This window comes from Thalassophryne amazonica, chromosome 6 (assembly GCF_902500255.1).
Source record: "Thalassophryne amazonica chromosome 6, fThaAma1.1, whole genome shotgun sequence".
In the NCBI taxonomy this organism is placed as follows: domain Eukaryota; kingdom Metazoa; phylum Chordata; class Actinopteri; order Batrachoidiformes; family Batrachoididae; genus Thalassophryne; species Thalassophryne amazonica.
This window is the reverse complement of record NC_047108.1, coordinates 3,724,417-3,744,338: the sequence shown is the minus strand read 5'-3', so window position 1 is coordinate 3,744,338 and position 19,922 is coordinate 3,724,417. Positions and strand designations below refer to the sequence as shown.

General features: G+C 41.0%; 1 protein-coding gene across 6 annotated transcripts in view; it reads right to left on the bottom strand.

Moving 5' to 3' along the window:
- dennd2da (DENN/MADD domain containing 2Da) overlaps positions 1-19,922 on the bottom strand; it is a 248,382-nt gene that overhangs the window by 63,865 nt on the left and 164,595 nt on the right. For all 6 annotated transcript variants that reach the window (XM_034171659.1, XM_034171660.1, XM_034171658.1 and 3 more), the window contains one exon: positions 4,411-4,551. In XM_034171659.1, the coding sequence (XP_034027550.1) occupies positions 4,411-4,551 (141 nt within the window). The remainder of the gene's footprint in view (positions 1-4,410; positions 4,552-19,922) is intronic.

Genomic DNA, 19,922 nt, shown 5'->3' with positions numbered 1-19,922 from the left:
TAAATACATCTAAATAGTTTTCGTTACAATGCAAAATAGCTACTACAAGGTCATTGGGGTCAAAGGTCAGCCTTGCACCAGGTAATGTGTGTGTTGTACCAGGAAATTCTGTCCTAAACAATGTGACATTTCCTCATTGAAGCTACCTCAGTGTTTTATTGTCGGTTTAGTTAAAGGGTGGATTATAATTTTACAATATGGTGCGAGAGGGGATGTTGACACATGCTGAGCGGATGTGCTGCAGCTCAGAGAAGATGCAACACACACACACACACACACACACACACACACACACACACACACACACACACACACACACACACACACACACACACACACACTCTTTAATTCAGCACTTGAAATTAAAGTTGTGCTTCCACGTGGCAGTCAGCGTGCACACGTCGGTGACCCGCTCTGTGTTTTCTACTGTACATGCAGCTACAGCCGACTCAGTGACACACAAATCACCAGGGTTTCAGGTCTGTTACTCTCACGCTCCTCTTGAGAAGTAGTTTAAAGTCCCTTCATGACGCCTCCCTGCCTGCTGAATGCTGCAGCATCAACAACAGGTCCAGCAGCACAGACACAATCAGGCAGCTGAAAGGTGGAATGTGGCATTGTGGGAGCTGTGTTTGTGCTCTCAAAGGAGCCGTTCGGTAGCACAGGACAAGTTCAGGCAGTGCACCGTGTTGTGCAGCTGACTGAGAGGTTGGCATGTTGCAGCTACAGTGCTGGACTTGTTTCTCACCCCACTGAGGGATTGTCACTGCAGCACTGTCAGCTGTATTTCCACAAGAAACGACATTTTACATGAGACTGCACTGATGTATATGTGTGAAGGGCTTTGTGACCATAGACAGACACTAATTTTAATTCATATTCAGCTGATATTAGCGGGAGATGTAAGCATAATATTGTGCACTTTGTGTTAGAAGTTTGAAACTTTGCACACACATGGAGTACCCTCAGGTGAACGTTCTTCGATATGGAAACATTTTGTCAGAGCCCCCTGGTGGCCGCAGTGGGAACTGAAAGTTATGAGGTTGACGAGTGTCACGCAGGTCAACGTATCGTCCTAAATTATTCATTTCTTACTTTATGGTCATGAAACTTGGCACAATTATGTAATAAATGATGGCAAATATTTCACTAGTACAGGTAGTACAACTGAAGCTCCCTGGTGGTCACACATGGAACTGAGGTTATGACTCTCAGATAAGATTTCACAGTCACATTGTAAGACTTTCCACAATTATATAACTACTCAAAAATATTTAATTAAATTAAGAAAGAAACTTTGAGAATCCTGGTGGCCAAAGAATGAACAAAATCTCAGGAGGCAGACAGGCATCACACACCATCACAGGTATACCTATGGTAACTGTCTGAAGATATTCTTCAAGAGAAGTGATTTATGTTTGGAAGCAGTTCCCTTCACAGTTACATAGGTCAGTGCTGTTGAGATGTGCTTTGTAGCATTTACAAAAACCCCTACAAGATTTCTTGCAGTTGCAGTAGATGAGCTTTTTTAAGAGTTGACCACTTAGGTGTCCACGTGGAACACCAGTCATTGCTCTCCCAACCAAACGGTGATGGACTGGGTAAGGTTGGGTCTTTCTCAAGTGATTGGCGCCACACATATCCTCCTTGGTAAGATGCTGTTAGAGTATGCTGCCTCAGTGCAGCATCTGTAGGAGGAATGCTCTCCAGGGTTTTGGACTTATTGAGAACATGCACTGCCTTGCATCATTGATGCTAAAGAGCTCACTGGTCCGGTCGTACCACAGCATGACAAATCTCGCGATGGGAGCCACTGACTCCTCAGTCAACTGATGTTGAGGTTTTGCCAGGGATAGGAATGCCTCTGTGACATCAGGGAAAGCCTGCCATGTCTCCCATGCACTTTTCTTGCCTCTCCCAGCAAAGAAAGATGTTACATCACAACCTGTGAATGCATGGAAGAACAGCAATACCTGAGCTTAGAATGGAGGCAAAGAAGCAACGAAGGCCAAAGAGTTCTGTTTTGTTGTCACTGTTACGCAGAAAGCTCTGCCAGTTGCCAGGGATTTTTGTAGTAAGAGCTATTCTCCAACGTACACCAGTACCTCTCTTCTCTCTGGTTGACGTCTTGAGGCTTTGAATGTCACAGACATTGAAGACGTCTACTCTAAGTACATTCTGAAGGATACTCTGGATGTAGTGTTTGAAGACTTCTATTGCATACTCTGCAAAGGTCTTTGCTGTTTCAGGAGTAAGGGAGTGCACCACCATGGCACCATCCAGTACTGCACAAGTGAGGCCATGGGCCACCATGGGACTTCAATTGTATTTCCTTTACTATTGAAATATTTGCCATCATTTATTACATAATTGTACCAAGTTTCATGACCATAAAGTAAGAAATGAAGAATTTAGGACTACATGTTGGCTTCCGTGTGATGACCCATCAGACTAGTAACTTTCAGTTCCCACTGTGGCCCCCAGGGGGATCTGACAAAATGTTTCCATATCCAGTGGTGGGAAAAGTTCTGCTAATCTGCTAACCGCTAATAATCAAAGCAATCATTTTCATTAGCGGATTAGCTTTCCAGATAACTTTGAAAACCATTAGGGGACCGATAAATTTAGTTCCGATAACTTTTAGACCGCTAACATATTTTGCGAGCATAGTGAATAAAGCATAAGAGTTAAAAACATTTGTAAAGTCTGAAATCAAAGACTTTAGTGTTTGTCTGCTACATGGTTTGTAGCAGACAGACAGCCATGAATGATAGAGCTCCATCCTCTGCAGGCAGAGGAGAGCTGACTACCAAAGAGAAAGGAAGAAGGAGGGAAGGAAAAAAAAGAGCTAATTTCTCTTACACCATATAGACCCGCTGGTCATTTCACTGGAGTCTTTCACAGGCAGACAGTTTTGACTTATGGTTATAATTTTAAACATACTAATTGCAGACAAGTTATTGAAATTAACATCACGTCTGTCATTTTACAAAGTGAAAATATCAGCTATATGTTTTAGTTTTAAAGTAGTGTACTAATTTTGAAGGTTTTAGCATTTAGACACACATGCCACATTGCCTTATGGGTACATTAGTTTCCTGACGTCAGTGGTTGGCTGGTCGGTATAACACACAGTTACTGAAATGTGTGGTGGGTTTTACATATAAATCTGTATTTGTAAATATGCAATTTTTTTATTTGTGAAAAAAGGCAATTTGAAAATTAAAAATTCTGTTTGTTAAGTCCTTCATCACTTTTATGGCTCAGTCACACGGCACCTAACGAAGGGCAATGAAGTCCAAATGAAACAAGAAATCAGGACTTTCGTTTGCATCATTTAACCTTCGCGCAGCTTCGTTCCTGCAGTCACACGGCACCTAACGAAGGGCAACGAAGTCCAAATGAAACAAGAAATCTGGACTTTCGTTGGCATTGTTTAACCTTCGCGCAGCTTCGTTCCTGCAGCTTCATTGGCATTTTTAAACTGTTGAAAAATTTGAATGAATGCCACCGCGTTAGCGTTTAGTTTGACTTCGTTCGACCAGCTGAATGTTTTCACACAGTGCAGAAGCCGGTTTGTGAGCGCTGCTGCTGACGCTGCGTTCATGTAATGTTGGAAATTACAATGCAAACTCAGCCTGTTTGCTTGGATTTTTTTTTTTTATCTGGTTGGGAGTCAGCTTCACTGAGCTCAGGAACCTTATATAGGCCAGAATTAATCTTTTGTGTGGATACAATTAATTATTTTGCCACAAGCATCTGCTGAATTTGAAACAACAAAAAAAGTTGTGTCGGTACTTGAATGCAGCGTCAGCAGCAGCTGCTGTGTGCGCTTATTATTTTTTATTAAATATAACAATATAAGTGTAGGAATGACAATCCAGCCCTTATGTACACGTGGCAACAGGTAGATGATTCAAGGAACCAGAGCAGGTGGGTCCACCGACGTGCACACAGGTCTCCACAGCTTCTGTTTGTAGTTTCTCCAGGACTCAGGCGCTATGAGCTCTATCCCAGCGCCGAGTCCTGGAACTCCGAGATGCAGACACACACTGCTCCAGCAGTGGCTCCAGGCATGTTTCGTTTAAAGCGTCGAGATCAACGTTAGCTTCGGTTTCATTTTGTTCCTCTTTTGTCCCTTTTGCGCTCTTGGTTTGCAGGCTGTTCGGTGATAAAGCTCTTTTGTCCACCTTTTCTCAACAAATTGTGACTTTTTTTAACTTTTTTCCCTTCGTTCAGGAATCATCCATCATGTGCCGTGTGACTGGGCCATTAATGAATGTGTGGCTGCTCACACTGCCATGAACACTGCCATCTACCACATTTGTGTTTTTTAATACTAATGAAGAAAAAAGAAATAAAAAAAAAAGAACTGGGACAAATACTTTGCTCCAGAAAAATGTCTCTGACCTCAGTGCCTGCCTCAGGAATGAAGCTCTTAATCTCCACCGTGTTTCCCGGTGCAGGGAACGGCGCCTCTCGCAGCTTCTGCATGAATGGATAGATCATCGCCATGGAGATCTGCCGCCGCTTCTCCACCTCATCAAAAATCTGCACAGATACAATCAGCAGTGAAAACGCCAGATCTTCTCACTACGTTGATGTCAGACACTCAAAGTCATTCTGGATTACATTTAATAATTTAGAATTAATTATGAGCACAAGATCCTGCAGGCGTCAAAGCTCGAAGCAGAGCTCATGTTGAGGTTCATGAGGAAGTAATTCCCCGCACAGGCTGAGACACTGCACACACACACAGAACTACAGCAGCACATTCCTCCACCAAAAACCTTTTTTTCTTTGTTTTTTAGTCATCCAGGCATGAAGTGGGGATTGCTGGCTCATATGCATACTGGCTGTCCAATATTAACGGACATCATGAGGGTTTCCCATTTGGGTCCTCAACAATATTCTAAAACAATAGTATCGAAAAAGTCTTGGAACTTTTAGTTTACCTATTCAAAATTTGAATCTGCCTACATATTTTTTTTTGAGAAATAAAACCTTCAAGCCAATTCAGTATGTGCATGGGAAGGTTTGAATGCAAGAAGCCCACGGTTCTGAAACTCTAGAAGATACTAGAGCCCAACCAGTATAATCTGCTGATATAAGCTAAGATAAATCAGTATCTGTGTTAATAGCCAAAAAAAAAACAAAAAAAAAAAACAAAGACGGAAGCTCACCAGTGGGATACTGTGATTCATATTTCAACACGGCTCCCTCATTGAGGCATCCATTATTAAAAGAACTCATTGAAAAGCTTCCAAACATAACTGGTTTATTCAGAACTAGAGCGCAAGCCTCAGCCAACACTAGTTTCCAATTCCACAAATTTTTACCTTGGAAAAACATTTTTAAGGTTAAACTCCTATTAGAAGTGGCTTTTCATAATCTAAAGTATAATAAAAAATGACTTTGACCTTGAAAATTTAATCAGTTCTTGCCTATCAGGATATGAATCCACAGCGATATATGAAAAATTGTGGGCTACAGGCTGTTCACAACGAGACAAACGGGTGAAAACATGACCTCCAGCCAACTTTGTTGGCGGAGATAAATATTAACCCAAACATTTAATGATCCACACTCATATTGAAGTACTGTCACTTTATTCAATTACTTACGTCTTACTTTTGCTAACAGCTACACATAACGCCATGAAGCTAATGACAAAAATGAACATATTAGGATGGGATGTTCATGTTCATCGATTAGAAACACTGACTTCAATTAGTTTAAATCTGTACAGAGTGCTGTTTTATGAGATTCTGTCATTTAAAATCAACCTATAAATTAGCCTCCCCCCCCCCCCCCCCCCCCCCCCATGAAATGTAAATGATGATTTGATTGATTCATGGTTTACTTATTTATTTCAGTCAGCATGCTCATGCAACAACAGAAAAATAAATGAAATAATAGATAAAATTTAACAAAAAGGAAAAATACATAAAATACTGAAATAGCACATGTAGCTATACCAAACAGCACAGGTCTGGCTTTTAAATGCCCTTAACTACTTATACTGTGTCAACATTAAAAACAAAACATTTCTATCAAACTACAGACAGTAATATGAAAACAATTAGTACTCTTCAATTTCTTTGACCATTTTGAATACTTTAGTGAACCATGTAACATTCTTACTGGTTCAACTTCTATATACAACCCCTGGCAAAAATTATGGAATCACCGGCCTCGGAGGATGTTCATTCAGTTGTTTAATTTTGTAGAAAAAAGCAGATCACAGACATGACATAAAACTAAAGTAATTTCAAATGGCAACTGTCTGGCTTTAAGAAACACTATAAGAAATCAAGAAAAAAAGATTGTGGCAGTCAGTAACGGTTACTTTTTTAGACCAAGCAGAGGGAAAAATATGGAATCACTCAATTCTGAGGAAAAAATTATGGAATCACCCTGTAAATTTTCATCCCCAAAACTAACACCTGCATCATATCAGATCTGCTCGTTAGTCTGCATCTAAAAAGGAGTGAACACACCTTGGAGAACTGTTGCACCAAGTGGACTGACATGAATCATGGCTCCAACACGAGAGATGTCAATTGAAACAAAGGAGAGGATTATCAAACTCTTAAAAGAGAGTAAATCATCACGCAATGTTGCAAAAGATGTTGGTTGTTCACAGTCAGCTGTGTCTAAACTCTGGACCAAATACAAACAACATGGGAAGGTTGTTAAAGGCAAACATACTGGTAGACCAAGGAAGACATCAAAGCGTCAAGACAGAAAACTTAAAGCAATATGTCTCAGAAATCGAAAATGCACAACAAAACAAATGAGGAACGAATGGGAGGAAACTGGAGTCAACGTCTGTGACTGAACTGTAAGAAACTGCCTAAAGGAAATGGGATTTACATACAGAAAAGCTAAACGAAAGCCATCATTAACACCTAAACAGAAAAAAACAAGGTTACAATGGGCTAAGGAAAAGCAATCGTGGACTGTGGATGACTGGATGAAAGTCATATTCAGTGATGAATGTCAAATCTGCATTGGGCAAGGTGATGATGCTGGAACTTTTGTTTGGTGCCGTTCCAATGAGATTTATAAAGATGACTGCCTGAAGAGAACATGTAAATTTCCACAGTCATTGATGATATGGGGCTGCATGTCAGGTAAAGGCACTGGGGAGATGGCTGTCATTACATCATCAATAAATGCACAAGTTTATGTTGATATTTTGGACAATTGAAAGGATGTTTGGGGATGATGAAATCATTTTTCAAGATGATAATGCATCTTGCCATAGAGCAAAAACTGCAAAAACATTCCTTGCAAAAAGACACATGTCAATGAGCAGATCTGATTTGATGCAGGTGTTAATTTGGGGGATGAAAATTTACAGGGTGATTCCATAATTTTTTCCTCAGAATTGAGTGATTCTATATTTTTTTCCTCTGCTTGGTCTATAATATCTTGGCAATAAATTGTTTCTGGCTTTGTACATGATTTGTGATGTTTAAATTTTACCAAATCCATAAACTTCACGATGTTGGACTTTGAAAATAGTGGGTTGGCGTGTTCTCTTTATTTATTATCCTTATTACTCTTTTCTATAGTATGCATAGTGGCTGCAGGGTGCTTTTGTAGTTGTTTCCCCATACTTACACACAGTAAGACAGACATGGTAAAAATAATCAACAGTAACATACAGTATGTGTACGGCTTTGTAGTCCACTATCTGTTTTCTCTTCCCCAGAACTGTGGTGCCAGTTTTGATCTGACATGACCTACATGAGGTTTTCTTCAAACATTTCCAAGTACATTTTAACAGAGCAAGAACTTTTCATCATGGCATTTCTAAACATCATAGGTTTATTTTGGATTCTTACATCATTTTACTTTGCACACAGAAACAAAATTATTTCAGAAAAACCAAAAACTACCAGGGTCAGAATTATTAGCCACCTTTGTTGTTGAGCCATAGCACAAACCATTGTTGAAAGCTTGTACTAAAATGAAGTTAAAACTGAGGGTTATCTTCCAATCTGTATGTACACAGTATAAAAACGTCAACAAGGGCTTGAACTTCTGAGTTATCACAGCATTTCAAATTATCACAAACTAGAGTGAGAAATATCAAGAAATTCAAAGAGAGCCACACAGTACAGAACAAGTCTGGCAGAGGTAGGAAGGGAACGCTTTCAAAGACTCTGGAAAGAAAACTAGTGAGAGACGTGTCTAAAGATGCCAGAACAACAAGACACCAGTGAGTGACTGAGCCAAGTCAGAACTGTAGTCTGAAAGAAGATAATCACTTGAGCTCTGGACAGGAATGGACTGAGGGGTTACAGAACAAGAAAAACTCCACTTCTGCAGAAGAGACATCTTAAAGCCATACTGAAGGATGCTAAGGCTCCTATCTCACTGGGCTGCGACAGCCTGCGAACGGCATCTGTGAGGAAATTCACGGAGTTTGGAGTGAGGCTCACAGCCGTTCACGTCCCCTCACCTCAGTCACATGCCAGTTGATTATATGAAAAATTGGTGCAACAAACTTCCTTGTCAAGTCATCAGGCGACCTTGTATCCCTCACCCATAGCACTGGATATAGCGAAGCTAGAAGGCGGAGTCACACCTGGCCGTGTGCCGTCAAGGAGCACACGCTGCCATTACCATTCTCCACCATGGTCGACTTTATACAGAACTCGACGTGAATGAGAATAAAGCATCCAAGGGACAAGTTGACACAGACGGTCTTAATTTTAGGACAGTAATAAGTTCATTACAGCAGTATGACTGGCAACCAGAAAATTGGAAAACATGAATGTGAAAGTATTCTTCTGGAGAACTGTGAATGAATGTATTGTAAGTTGAAGACTACAGGTGATAACTGCAGTGGTTCTGGGTGACCTCGGGCCTGCAGGTCCAACGCATGAACTGAGAATTGTTTTTGCTCAGTGAGGATATTGCAACCAGCCGTGTTATACTCTGTGTGGATTTTACTCAAAGCCATGCATGCATTCACTCTTTAATCCCATTCACTGTTTCACAATTGTGAATCTTGTGCCTTATTCACGGAGTTGTCCTGAAGCCACTCGCTTGATATCTGGCTGTGTACTTAGGGTCACTGTCCTGCTGAAAGATGAACTGTCATCCCAGTCTGAGGTCAAGAGCGCTCTGGAGCAGGTTTTCATCCAGGATGTCTCTGTACATTGCTGCATTCATCTTTCCCTCAATCCTGACTAGTCTCCCAGTTCCTGCCACTGAAAAACATCCCCACAGCATGATGCTGCCACCACCATGTTTCACTGTAGGGATGGTGCCTGGTTTCCTACAAACATGATGTCTGGCATTCATGCCAAAGAGTTCAATCTTTGTCTCATCAGACCAGAGAAGTTTGTTTCTCATGGTCTGAGAGTCCTTCAGGTGCCTTTTGGGAAACTCCAGGTGTGCAGCCACGTGCCTTTTACTAAGGAGTGGCTTCCATCTGGCCACTCTACCATACAGGCCTGATTGGTGGACTGCTGCAGAGATGGTTGTTCTTCTCGAAGGTTCTCCTCTCTCCACAGAGGAATGCTGCAGCTCTGACAGAATGACCATCGGGTTCTTGGTCACCTCCCTGACTAAGGCCCCTCCCTCAGTCGCTTAGACGGATGACCAGCTCTGGAAGAGTCTTGGTGGAGCCAAACCTAGTTGATTTATGGATGATGGAGGACACTGTGCTCATTGGGACATTCAAAGCAGCAGAAATGTTTCTGTACCCTTCCCCAGATTTGTGTCTGAATTCATGGTTGGTTTGTGCTCTGACATGCTCTGTCAACTGTGGGACCTTATATGTAGACAGGTGTGTGTCTTTCCAAATCATGTCCAATCAACTTAATTTACCCCAAGTGGACTCCAATTAAGCTGTAGAAACATCTCAAGGATGATCAGTGGAAACAGGATGCACCTGAGCTCAATTTAATGTAATTTTAAAGTAATTCATTTAATGTAATTTATGTGCAAACCTGTGCACCTGCAACGACTACGCCAGTGGTGGTCAACTTTCACGTGTGTTTCTTTCACCTGCTCAATTTTTTTTCCTGATTTCTTATAGTGTTTCTTAAAGCCAGAAAGTTGCCATTTGAAATGACTTTAGTTTTGTGTCATGTCTGTCATCTGCTTTTTTTCTACAAAATTAAACAACTGAATAAACATCCTCCGAGGCTGGTGATTCCATAATTTTTGCCAGGGGTTGTAGTATCTTACTAGGTGTGCTGACGAAACTTGTAAGGTCTGCTTAAAGCTGTTCGACCCTACCAACAAAACTGTTTAAGGACCAGTGGCCCACTCTTGGGCCTATTGTGTTGGAAATTATTAATGTGTCACTAATCTCGGGATCTGTTCCTAAATGTTTCAAATCTGCAGTGATTAAAACATTACTTAAGAAATCTAACGTTGACCCAAGTATATTGCAAAAATTATAGGCCGATATCAAATCTATCACTGTTCTAAAATTTTGAAAGAAGTGGTTTCACAGCAGCTTGTGGACCACCTTTCTGAGAATAATCTCTTTGAGCCACTGCAGTCTGCATTTAGAAAATATCATTCCATGGAGACAGTTCTCACTGAAGTGGTAAATTATCTTCTGCTTAGAATGGATTCAGACACCACAATAGTTCTGGTGTTGTTAGATGTTAGCACTACGTTTGATATGGTGGATCACCATATTGTACTTGATAGGCTGGAGAATCATTTTGAGATTATTGGGACTGCCCTTGCATGGTTGACATCATACCTGACCAGTTGTTCTCATACAACAACACTACCTCCAGCCTTGGTGACATGAAATATAGGGTTCCACAGAGGTCTGTCTTAGGCCCCCTGCTTTTCCCCCGTTATAAAGCACCCCTTGGGCACATATTGCAGGGTTTTAGGATTACCTGTCATTGCTCTGTTGTACATGCCGATAACTGCTGGTAATCTCATACACAAAGTCCATAGAGGACTGCCTTGCATCAGTGAAAAGCTGGATGGCCAGAAATTTCTTATTCTAAACTCAAACAAGAATGAAATGATGGTTCTTGGTCCAGCGAGACATAGACATCAGTTTGACCAGCTAACGCTTAACCTAGGCTTGTGTGTCATACATCACACTGACAAAGTGAGGAACCTTGGAGTGATTTTTGATCCCACACTGTCCTCTGAACTACACATTACAGATATTATGAGGACTGCTTTCTTCCACCTGTAAAATATCGTGAAGATTCATGTCTATGTCTATGGCTTATGCAGAGACCCTGGTCCATGCATTTGTCACTTCGAGATTGGACTACTGGAATATTCTATTTTCTGGTTTACCGCAGTCCAGCATTAGGGGTCTCCAATTGGTTCAAAATGCTGCTACCAGACTCTTGACAGGAAGCAGAAAGTTGGGCCACATTACACCCATTTTGGGTTCTCTCTCTGTCAGGTCAGATTTTAAGTTACTGCTATTAAGCTACAAAATTATTCATGGCCTAGCACCTCCCTACTTAGCTGACCTAATTAAACCCTACAGATTTACACTACAAAGTCTGCGGACCACAGCGCTTTCTCTCTTATCATGCACCTATTTGTGGAATGATCTCCCTATGGAAATTGAACAGCCAGATTCTGTAGAGAGATTTAAGTCCAACTTAAGACACATTTATTCTCCCTCTTGTATGGCTAGCATACTGGCATAGTACAGAACAATGCTTCTTATCCTTTTAATAAGTCCCTTTGGCTGCTCCCTTGTTTTGCACTTGGGGTCGCCACAGCAAATCCAAGGTGGATCTGCATGTTGAATTGGCACAGGTTTTACGCCGGATGCCCTTCCTGACGCAACTCCACATTACTTGGAGAAATGTGGCAGGGGTGGGATTTGAACCCGGAACCTTCTGCACTGAGACCAAGCGCATTAACCACTTGGCCACCACCCCTGCTCCTTCTTATCCTTTTAAATTAATTTTATTAGTAATAGAACAGGCCTCAACTTTATCTAAATTTTGGATCTGATGGTGAAGCTTAGGGCGAATGGCCGGCGACCCCCTACTTTCCTATCAATTTACTGTTGATGTTGTATCTTAGGTGTGGTATTTTGGGCTGACTGTTTCTGCTCTTTTTCTCTCTGTCTTAGATGCGGAGGGCACTGCATGGGATTGGCGTCTGTGGACAACGGGATGCTGGACTGACTGTGAGAAGCCATGCCTGAAACTGATGCAGCAGACGTTGTTTTGAATTCCTGTTTTATGTTCTTCAGCTTTGAAAAACTTTGTAAAAACCTTGTAACTGTTAAAATGCCCTAATCAGTGGGTCACCCCTCTGAGTCTGGTCTGCTTGAGGTTTCTTCTTCAATATCATCAATGGGAGTTTTTCCTGACCACTGTCGCCTGTGTGCTTGCTCTAGGGGTTGGTAAGGTTAGACTTTACTTTTGTGACACATCTTGATGCAGCTTGTTGTGATTTGGCGTTATATAAAATGAAATAAATTGAAATTGAATTGAAATGGTAGTGTTTATACAATAGGTAGCTTACATTTTTCAAGGGTGCTAATTTTAAGTTTCTATAATGATTTGAAATGGTGTGAGTCCAGAAGGTAATTATCATTGTCCATTGTTCACTGTTATGTAAAATCCGTAATTTCTCCAAAATATTAGACCTATCAATGTTCCCTTTTGTCGGCGTTCATTCTTCACCCAAAATACATAAACATACCAAACGACAAATGTCAACTCTCCCCAGTTTGTCTGTGATCGAAGCCACACACACGCACACAGTGGCAGTGGACCACACATGTTGTGATTCAATTTGGGAGTGACAATGGAATGGACAGGATCAGAAATGAACATAGCAGAGGGACAACGCAGGTGGAACGGTTTGGAGACAAAGTCAGAGAGGAGAGATTGAAATGGTTTGGACATAGGGACACAGAGGAGGGACCCAGGGTATATAGTGAGAAGGATGCTGAGGATGGAGCCACCAGGCAGGAGGAGAGAAAGGAGGCCAAAGAGGAGATTTATGGATGTGCTGAGGGAGAACATGCAGGGGGCTGGTGTGACAGAGGAAGATACAGAGGACAGGGTGAGATGGAACCAACTTATTTGCTGTGGTGACCCCTAACGGGAACAGCCGAAATAAGAAAACAACGTGGATATTGCACATAAACAAATGTTGCACTCATTTCAAGTGTGGCATGTGATCTGGCTATTTGGGTCCAGTGGCATTCAAAGCTCTAACAGCAGTTGGGTAGAAACTGTTGTTTCAGTCTATTTGTACTTGTTTTAATGGCCCTGTACCATCTACCTGACAGCAGCAGCTCTAACAGAGTGCCCAGGGTGGGATGTGTCCTTCAGGATGGTGTTAGCTCTCCTAAGACAGTAAGATCCATGAAGGTCCCCCAGTGTGGGTAGAGGGCACTCAGTGATCTTCTCTGCCATTTTGGTAACCCCCTGGAGCTCTTTCCTGTTTGCCCCGTGCAGCTGGCAAACCATGTACAGAGGCACTATGTGAGGATGCTCTCCGTGGTAGAGCGGTAAAAAGGCACAAGCAGTATCAAATCCTGCAAAAACTATAGATTTTGGATAAATTATCTGTGATAATTACATTATATCATTTTAAGGCTATTGTGCCCTAAAATCATTCTAATATCGATAAGTTTTTCTCCTCTTTATGTGTGTGTCTACCGAGGTGTTCCACTCAGTGGACTTTCGGCCAATCCCAGCCTGCACCAAGTCAGCATGAAAAAGACTTGGTGCACAGTGATGGATCTGAATGAAATCTGCACAGATTCTGTTCTCACCTCCTGATATCGCTGGTCAACAAAAAAAAAACTTTTTGTCTGCTACCTGAAGAGAAACAACTGATTTTGACTCATTTGAGTATGCTGATTTCAAATATGCAAACAGAATTTCTCTAGCACGTCAAGATTTTGAGTTATGTGACTATACCAATAAACGCCAGTCGCCAAATTGTTCTCAATGATTTTATTAGAAATGAACCCACAACTGGTGAAAAAAATTACACAGATACCAAAATATCAATCATTATGAGGAAACTCAAATACACTCCACAATTAGTCTTAACAGTTCAAAAGTGACCCAAACACTTGCTCTTGCGCTTGTGGGTCAGACGTTTCACGTTGTAGAAACCAGCAGTAGTCACCCATCATGTTTGCATTATAACGCCCCTGGTACCTGGTCTCCATTTCAGAGATATCTTGGTGGAATCTTTAACCATGCTCATCACTCACATCACCCAAACTGGGTGGAAAGAACTCAAGATGAGAGTGCAGGAAGTGAATCTTAAGTGACATTCTGCAGCCCATGCGTTTGTATGATTTGAGCAAGTTGTCAACTAGTTCTTCATAGTTTGTGGCTTTGTGGCTGCCCAAGAAATTCTGTACCACTTGCACAAATGATTCCCATGCTCTTAGTTCAAGGGGTCTGAGCTTAGATGGAAAGTCTTTAATAAGCTCTAATAAGCTCACGCATTTGAGGTCCATCAAAAATCCCAGCTTTAAGTTTGGCATCACTTTGGACTGCCCCAAATTTTTGCTTCAGGTATTTAAAGCCATCTGAGCTATGATCCACTGCCTTCACAAAGTTCTTGATGAGGCTAAGTTTTATATGCAGGGGAGGAAGGTATACTTTCTGTGGATCAATCAATGCCTGGTGTTTTACATTGTGTTTTCCAACTGTGTGTTGGACTCGTTCCTTCCACGTCTTGATTTTGATTTTGATAGATTGTTCCTTTCTCATAAACATCTGCAGTGTGCTAGATTTGATGCATTTGCCAAATATCTCTAGGTCTCTTTTTTCATATTTTGCATTTCTGATTTTAGAAAATTGAACAAACTATTTTTGAGGCCAGATTAATCATATATATATATATATATATATATATATATATATATATATATATATATATATATATATATATATATATATATATACTCGTATATGTATTCAGTGCTCCAGCAGTATTCCATCACTTGATGTACATGTACCACAACAACTTGGTTTTCATCTGTAGACTGATCAAAGCAATAATTATAAAAAAATTACAAAATTCTGGCAATGTTGGCCCTCAATATTGGCAGTTTATTGATTGAATTGTTTTACCATATTTTGATTGAGCAAGCCAAAATCACCCAAATTAGTGCTAAATTCTGTTTTATTCTAAAATTAGAAAATTTTAACACAATCTACATTTGCATGAGAAGCGCCATAATAGCAATAGATTAGCTAAATATTGGCATGTGCATAACTCAAGAACCTGATGTGCTAGACAAATTCTGATTACAGATTTGGAATCAGCATACCTGAAATACCTTATATCAGCTAATATTCACCAGGTAGCAAAACCATTGTTGACCAGTGTATTTCAAAGGGAACATTGCTGTGCTTGACCAGACGTGCATCAAGCTTCAGACTGTCCTGAGTGGACCAAAAAGTGGAACGCACAGATCCCGTTCGTCCTTTACCTCTTCTCAGGACTGCTTGAATGTAGTTGTCACTAAAAGTTAAAGCTAGGGTAGGTAACTCTGTTCAGAAACACTTTTTCTTATTTTGGGTGAAATGGTCAGTCTATCCTAACAGGAGTCACTACACTATGTATTCAGAAAACGGAATGAAGAAAAAAAAAATCAGACGTCTGTAGCAGCTGTAGGATCGATAAAACTCCGACCAGTATAAGGCCCTGTGGTGCGCTCTCAAAAAACCAATCAGATGCCTTCATGTCTAGTTATTCCTGCTCACGTCACCAGGCTCAACGCCCCCCTCTGTCCCCCCCTCCTCCGCACGTGCACACTCATCTCGTTTCACTGAAGAAGTTCACTTCGGTACAATGGCAGAGGGAATACAGCTGAAACTGCCACTACCACCGTTACGTTTAGTGGCTCACCCCGATAGAAAGCCAAGGAAAAGAAAGCCGGAGGCAGAAAAGGCTGCGATGAAAAAGGCTCGAGATAAAGCAAGAGGTCAGACGAGAGTCAACATCGTGCGGCATTTTCTCGGTGGAAACAACTGAGGCATCTGAATGTTAAGGTGCTGACACGAGCATGCCCGAGACTCACAACGTCGTCGTGATGCAAATTGGCCATTGAAAACAGCTCTGATCGCATCCTGAATCACAGAGGAGGATGCAGCCGGAGCCCTTCACACGCGCGTAACTACCTGCAGAAAACATTTTGAGCCGTCTAAAAAGGTAATTATTTGTCATGTTTGGTAAAACAGTTGTGTGTTCTTTCCTTCTTGCATGCAGCTGTTAAAGTATTTATTTTTATGTTTATAACAGATTTAACATCTTGTTATAATCGTTCAGATGAGCTGTGCTCTGATGCGATCCGCTGATGTCACCACTCACTCTGTTCACTTCTTTACTCCACTTGACGAGCTGCACATCGTGTTGGAGATTAGCTTGCGCCACATAGCGCGACATTTATACGTGAAGGATTTTTTTGAACATTTCAAAATTCTCTGTGCGCAATAGCATGCACGTTCAGTCTGCACCCGTTAAAGATGAGTTTACTCTCCAGCACCACACAGTTAATGCTAGTGCGTGAGTCAAAGGCATGCTTGTGTCAAGGGGCCTTTACAAGTGAACGAGACATGAGGTACTTTGGTCGATGCTGAAATGGCTAAGTCAGCTCTCCTCTGCCCCGCTGAGTCCCACAGTCAGATGCGCGTTCAAGTTTGTGGGGGCATGGCTTTGGATGGAGCACTGACGGGGTAGGGGGGAGGGGGTGGAACCTAGAGGAGGTGCTACTTTCAAATCTTGCTAGCTCTCCAGGACTACCAACTCTAGCTTTAACATTGCCTTTTGTAAAGTAGGCTGACAGTTGTGATGCTGGCCAGTTACTGCTAATCAAAGAAATGTTCATCATGCACGTGCATAAATTCGACTAAGGAAAAATTTTAACTTGCATGTTTTCACAAAATAGTTGGTCACAATCTGAAGCCCTGCAACACACAGTGCATGGTGGCTGCTGGATGAGCTTAGTGGGTACAGACTGGGTGAGCAGATGTCTGTCTATGACTTTGATGCGCGTAAAGAGGACCAGGCACCCACAGCCAGAGACTGACGCATGTGAAAACCAACCAAATGCCTGTATCCAGAGATTGACAGACCTAAAACTGACCAGGCACCCACAGGGAGAGATTAGTACACGTAAAAACGATCAGACGACCACAATCAGAGATAAGCACATGTAAAACCTGACCAGATGCCCACAGCCAGAGATTGGTGCACGTAAAAACCGACCAGACGACCACAATCAGAGATTGGTGCACGTAAAAACCGACCAGACGACCACAATCAGAAACTGGCACACATAAGGACAACCAGACACAATCAGAGATCAAAGCACAGCAACGGGAAAATTAAGCAAAGAAACCCTTTCCACTTTGGAACTGTGGCTTTTGTGTGAAGAATTTAAAAATCAAAAAGACACTCAACATGCGAGAATATTAGAAATTGATTAGTAATAATTAGGAAAAGTCAAACTACAATGTTCATTCTAAGCCTGTTGTAGATTTTTTATTAACGTGCATAAATGTGAACAACTCACTGCAGCCTAAAGTTTATGTTCACTTTTTTACAACTTTAGTCATATTAAAATCATTAGTTAGTAATTTAGTCTCTGAGCGCTCTACTCACCTTTGACGATTATGTCATACGATAGAAATCCCACTTCCACAAAATGCTGAAAAGGAAATACACGGCTGTCAATATGGCGCCATCAACGCAGCTCTGAATGGCCTCAACCCTACTTTTTAACCCACTTTAACAATGCACAGTGTCGTTATTAACGTGCTGGTATTTTTTTGATTATAGGTGATGTGATTATACACTCAGGTCCGTAGGTATTTAGACAGTGACAATTTTTGTGATGTTGCTTCTGTATACCACCACAATGGAGTCGTATTGGATGAATTAAGACACATTTATTGTATAGCTGTTCAGCTTTAATTGAAGGGGCTTCATAAAAATATTTTTCCATGTACCCATGCCCTGACTGAAGCAAACTGGTTGTAAAAGTAATGATCTGTGTTAAAAATATTCCTTATATGGAGTCGGTCCAATTACTTATGATCTATGAAAATGGAGACACCATGGGCCTGATTTACTAAAGGCTTGCATGTGTAAAAATACAAACAGCATAGCACTTGGAAAAGAACGTGCATGCTGATTTACTGACAGAGTGCACTGAGGATTGTCATTCAAATGCCCAAAATATTGCGTAATGTTCATTTTGCATATTTGCCTTTCTGCAAATGGGGTTTGTCAACCTGAGTATACAAATCTGTGAGCAGAAACCTGCGTGTAGAAGACTGCGCACACACACACACACACACACACACAAAACACAATTTATCAGGGTCAAAAGGGTGTTGGTATTTTGTGTTTTTGAAATCTTGGCATTAACTTATTGCACTTGTCAGACTGTTGTTCCAGCCGCTGAGACGACATCGCCTCTGTCTGATTTATATACTGGGTGTCCCAAAAAAAGTGCCACAAAATCATTTGACTCTAATTCTGCAATAGCTAATCTGAATTCTGTTTTGTTTTTTCAAACATCAAGATATATATGAGGAATTTCTTCTGATGTAGTTTGAGACTGATCCAATGAGGATGCCGCTTACAATCGAGCAAAAAGGGAAACTGGTGAGTCTATTTTGAGACCAAATTGACCATGCAAACCCAACGACAATGTCAATGTCATTTTGCAGTTGGAAATGTTCCAGACAGAAAGACAATATGGAGGATTGTAAAAAAGTTTCAAACTGATTGAAGTTCACAATGTTAACCCTCTGGGTATACGACGGCTAAGACCAAGCTTTACTAAATTATAAATAACTTTTTAATGACATGAGATAGAAACTTACTTTTGTTTTTTTTTGCTGAAAGGTTAACTCCGCAGACTTTCAAGCCAGCCATCGGCCATCTTTGTACTCCTCATAAAAGCTGTGTGATGACGTGTGCAATTTGAGTGTCCAAGCGAAATTGGTTCACCGTCACATGGTTTTCGAAAAATCCAATCGTAGGGCAGATTTACCTCACTTGAAAAGCCAAAGATTGTTTTCAGCAGTGATATGTTGCTAGTTGGCCCGTTTGAATAGCCCCCTGGGTGCTCCAATGAGTATACTATTGGGCTCCAAATGTGCCCTGCGCTATTACCCACAGCAATCAGTGAAAGCAGATGGTGCAGATGGAGAGCCTCTGATGACAATCTCACGTGCTCAAACAGTGTGTAACTATCAGGATTGCTCCAATAGTTTGCATGTAAATGTTACTGGATAACTCTGTTGCTTTTACCATGAAGACAAAAAAACGCATAGACCATTTTGTATATATTGTTCAAAATGTGCATTTGTGTTTATTGTTTGAACCTTTTTGTTGTACAGTCTTTCACACAAGACCTCAAATTACCTTTATAAAGTGTTAAAACAGTTGTTTATTATAGTTTGCTGTGTGTTTTGAATAAATGTGTGTGGAAAATTATTTTCTGTTTTACTTTTTTCTTTCTTTTTTGTTTGTAAACCTTTATTAAACACAACAAAAGCATATATATTCTGAAAGCACAGGTTGTCCTGAAAAAAGAGACATAAAACTTGATTGTGGGATGCAGGGAGAGCTGTTAACAGCAATAATAGAGCTCTATTGAGCCAAGTATTCCTTTAACTTTAACTAGTAATGACTTCATAACTTTCTTTGCTAATAAAATTTTAACTATTAGAGAAAAAATTACTCATAACCATCCCAAAGACATATCGTTATCTTTGGCTGCTTTCAGTAATGCCGGTATTTGGTTAGACTCTTTCTCTCCGATTGTTCTGAGTTATTTTCATTAGTTACGTCCTCCAAACCATCAACATGTCTATTAGACCCCATTCCTACCAGGCTGCTCAAGGAAGCCCTACCATTAATTAATGCTTCGATCTTAAATATGATCAATC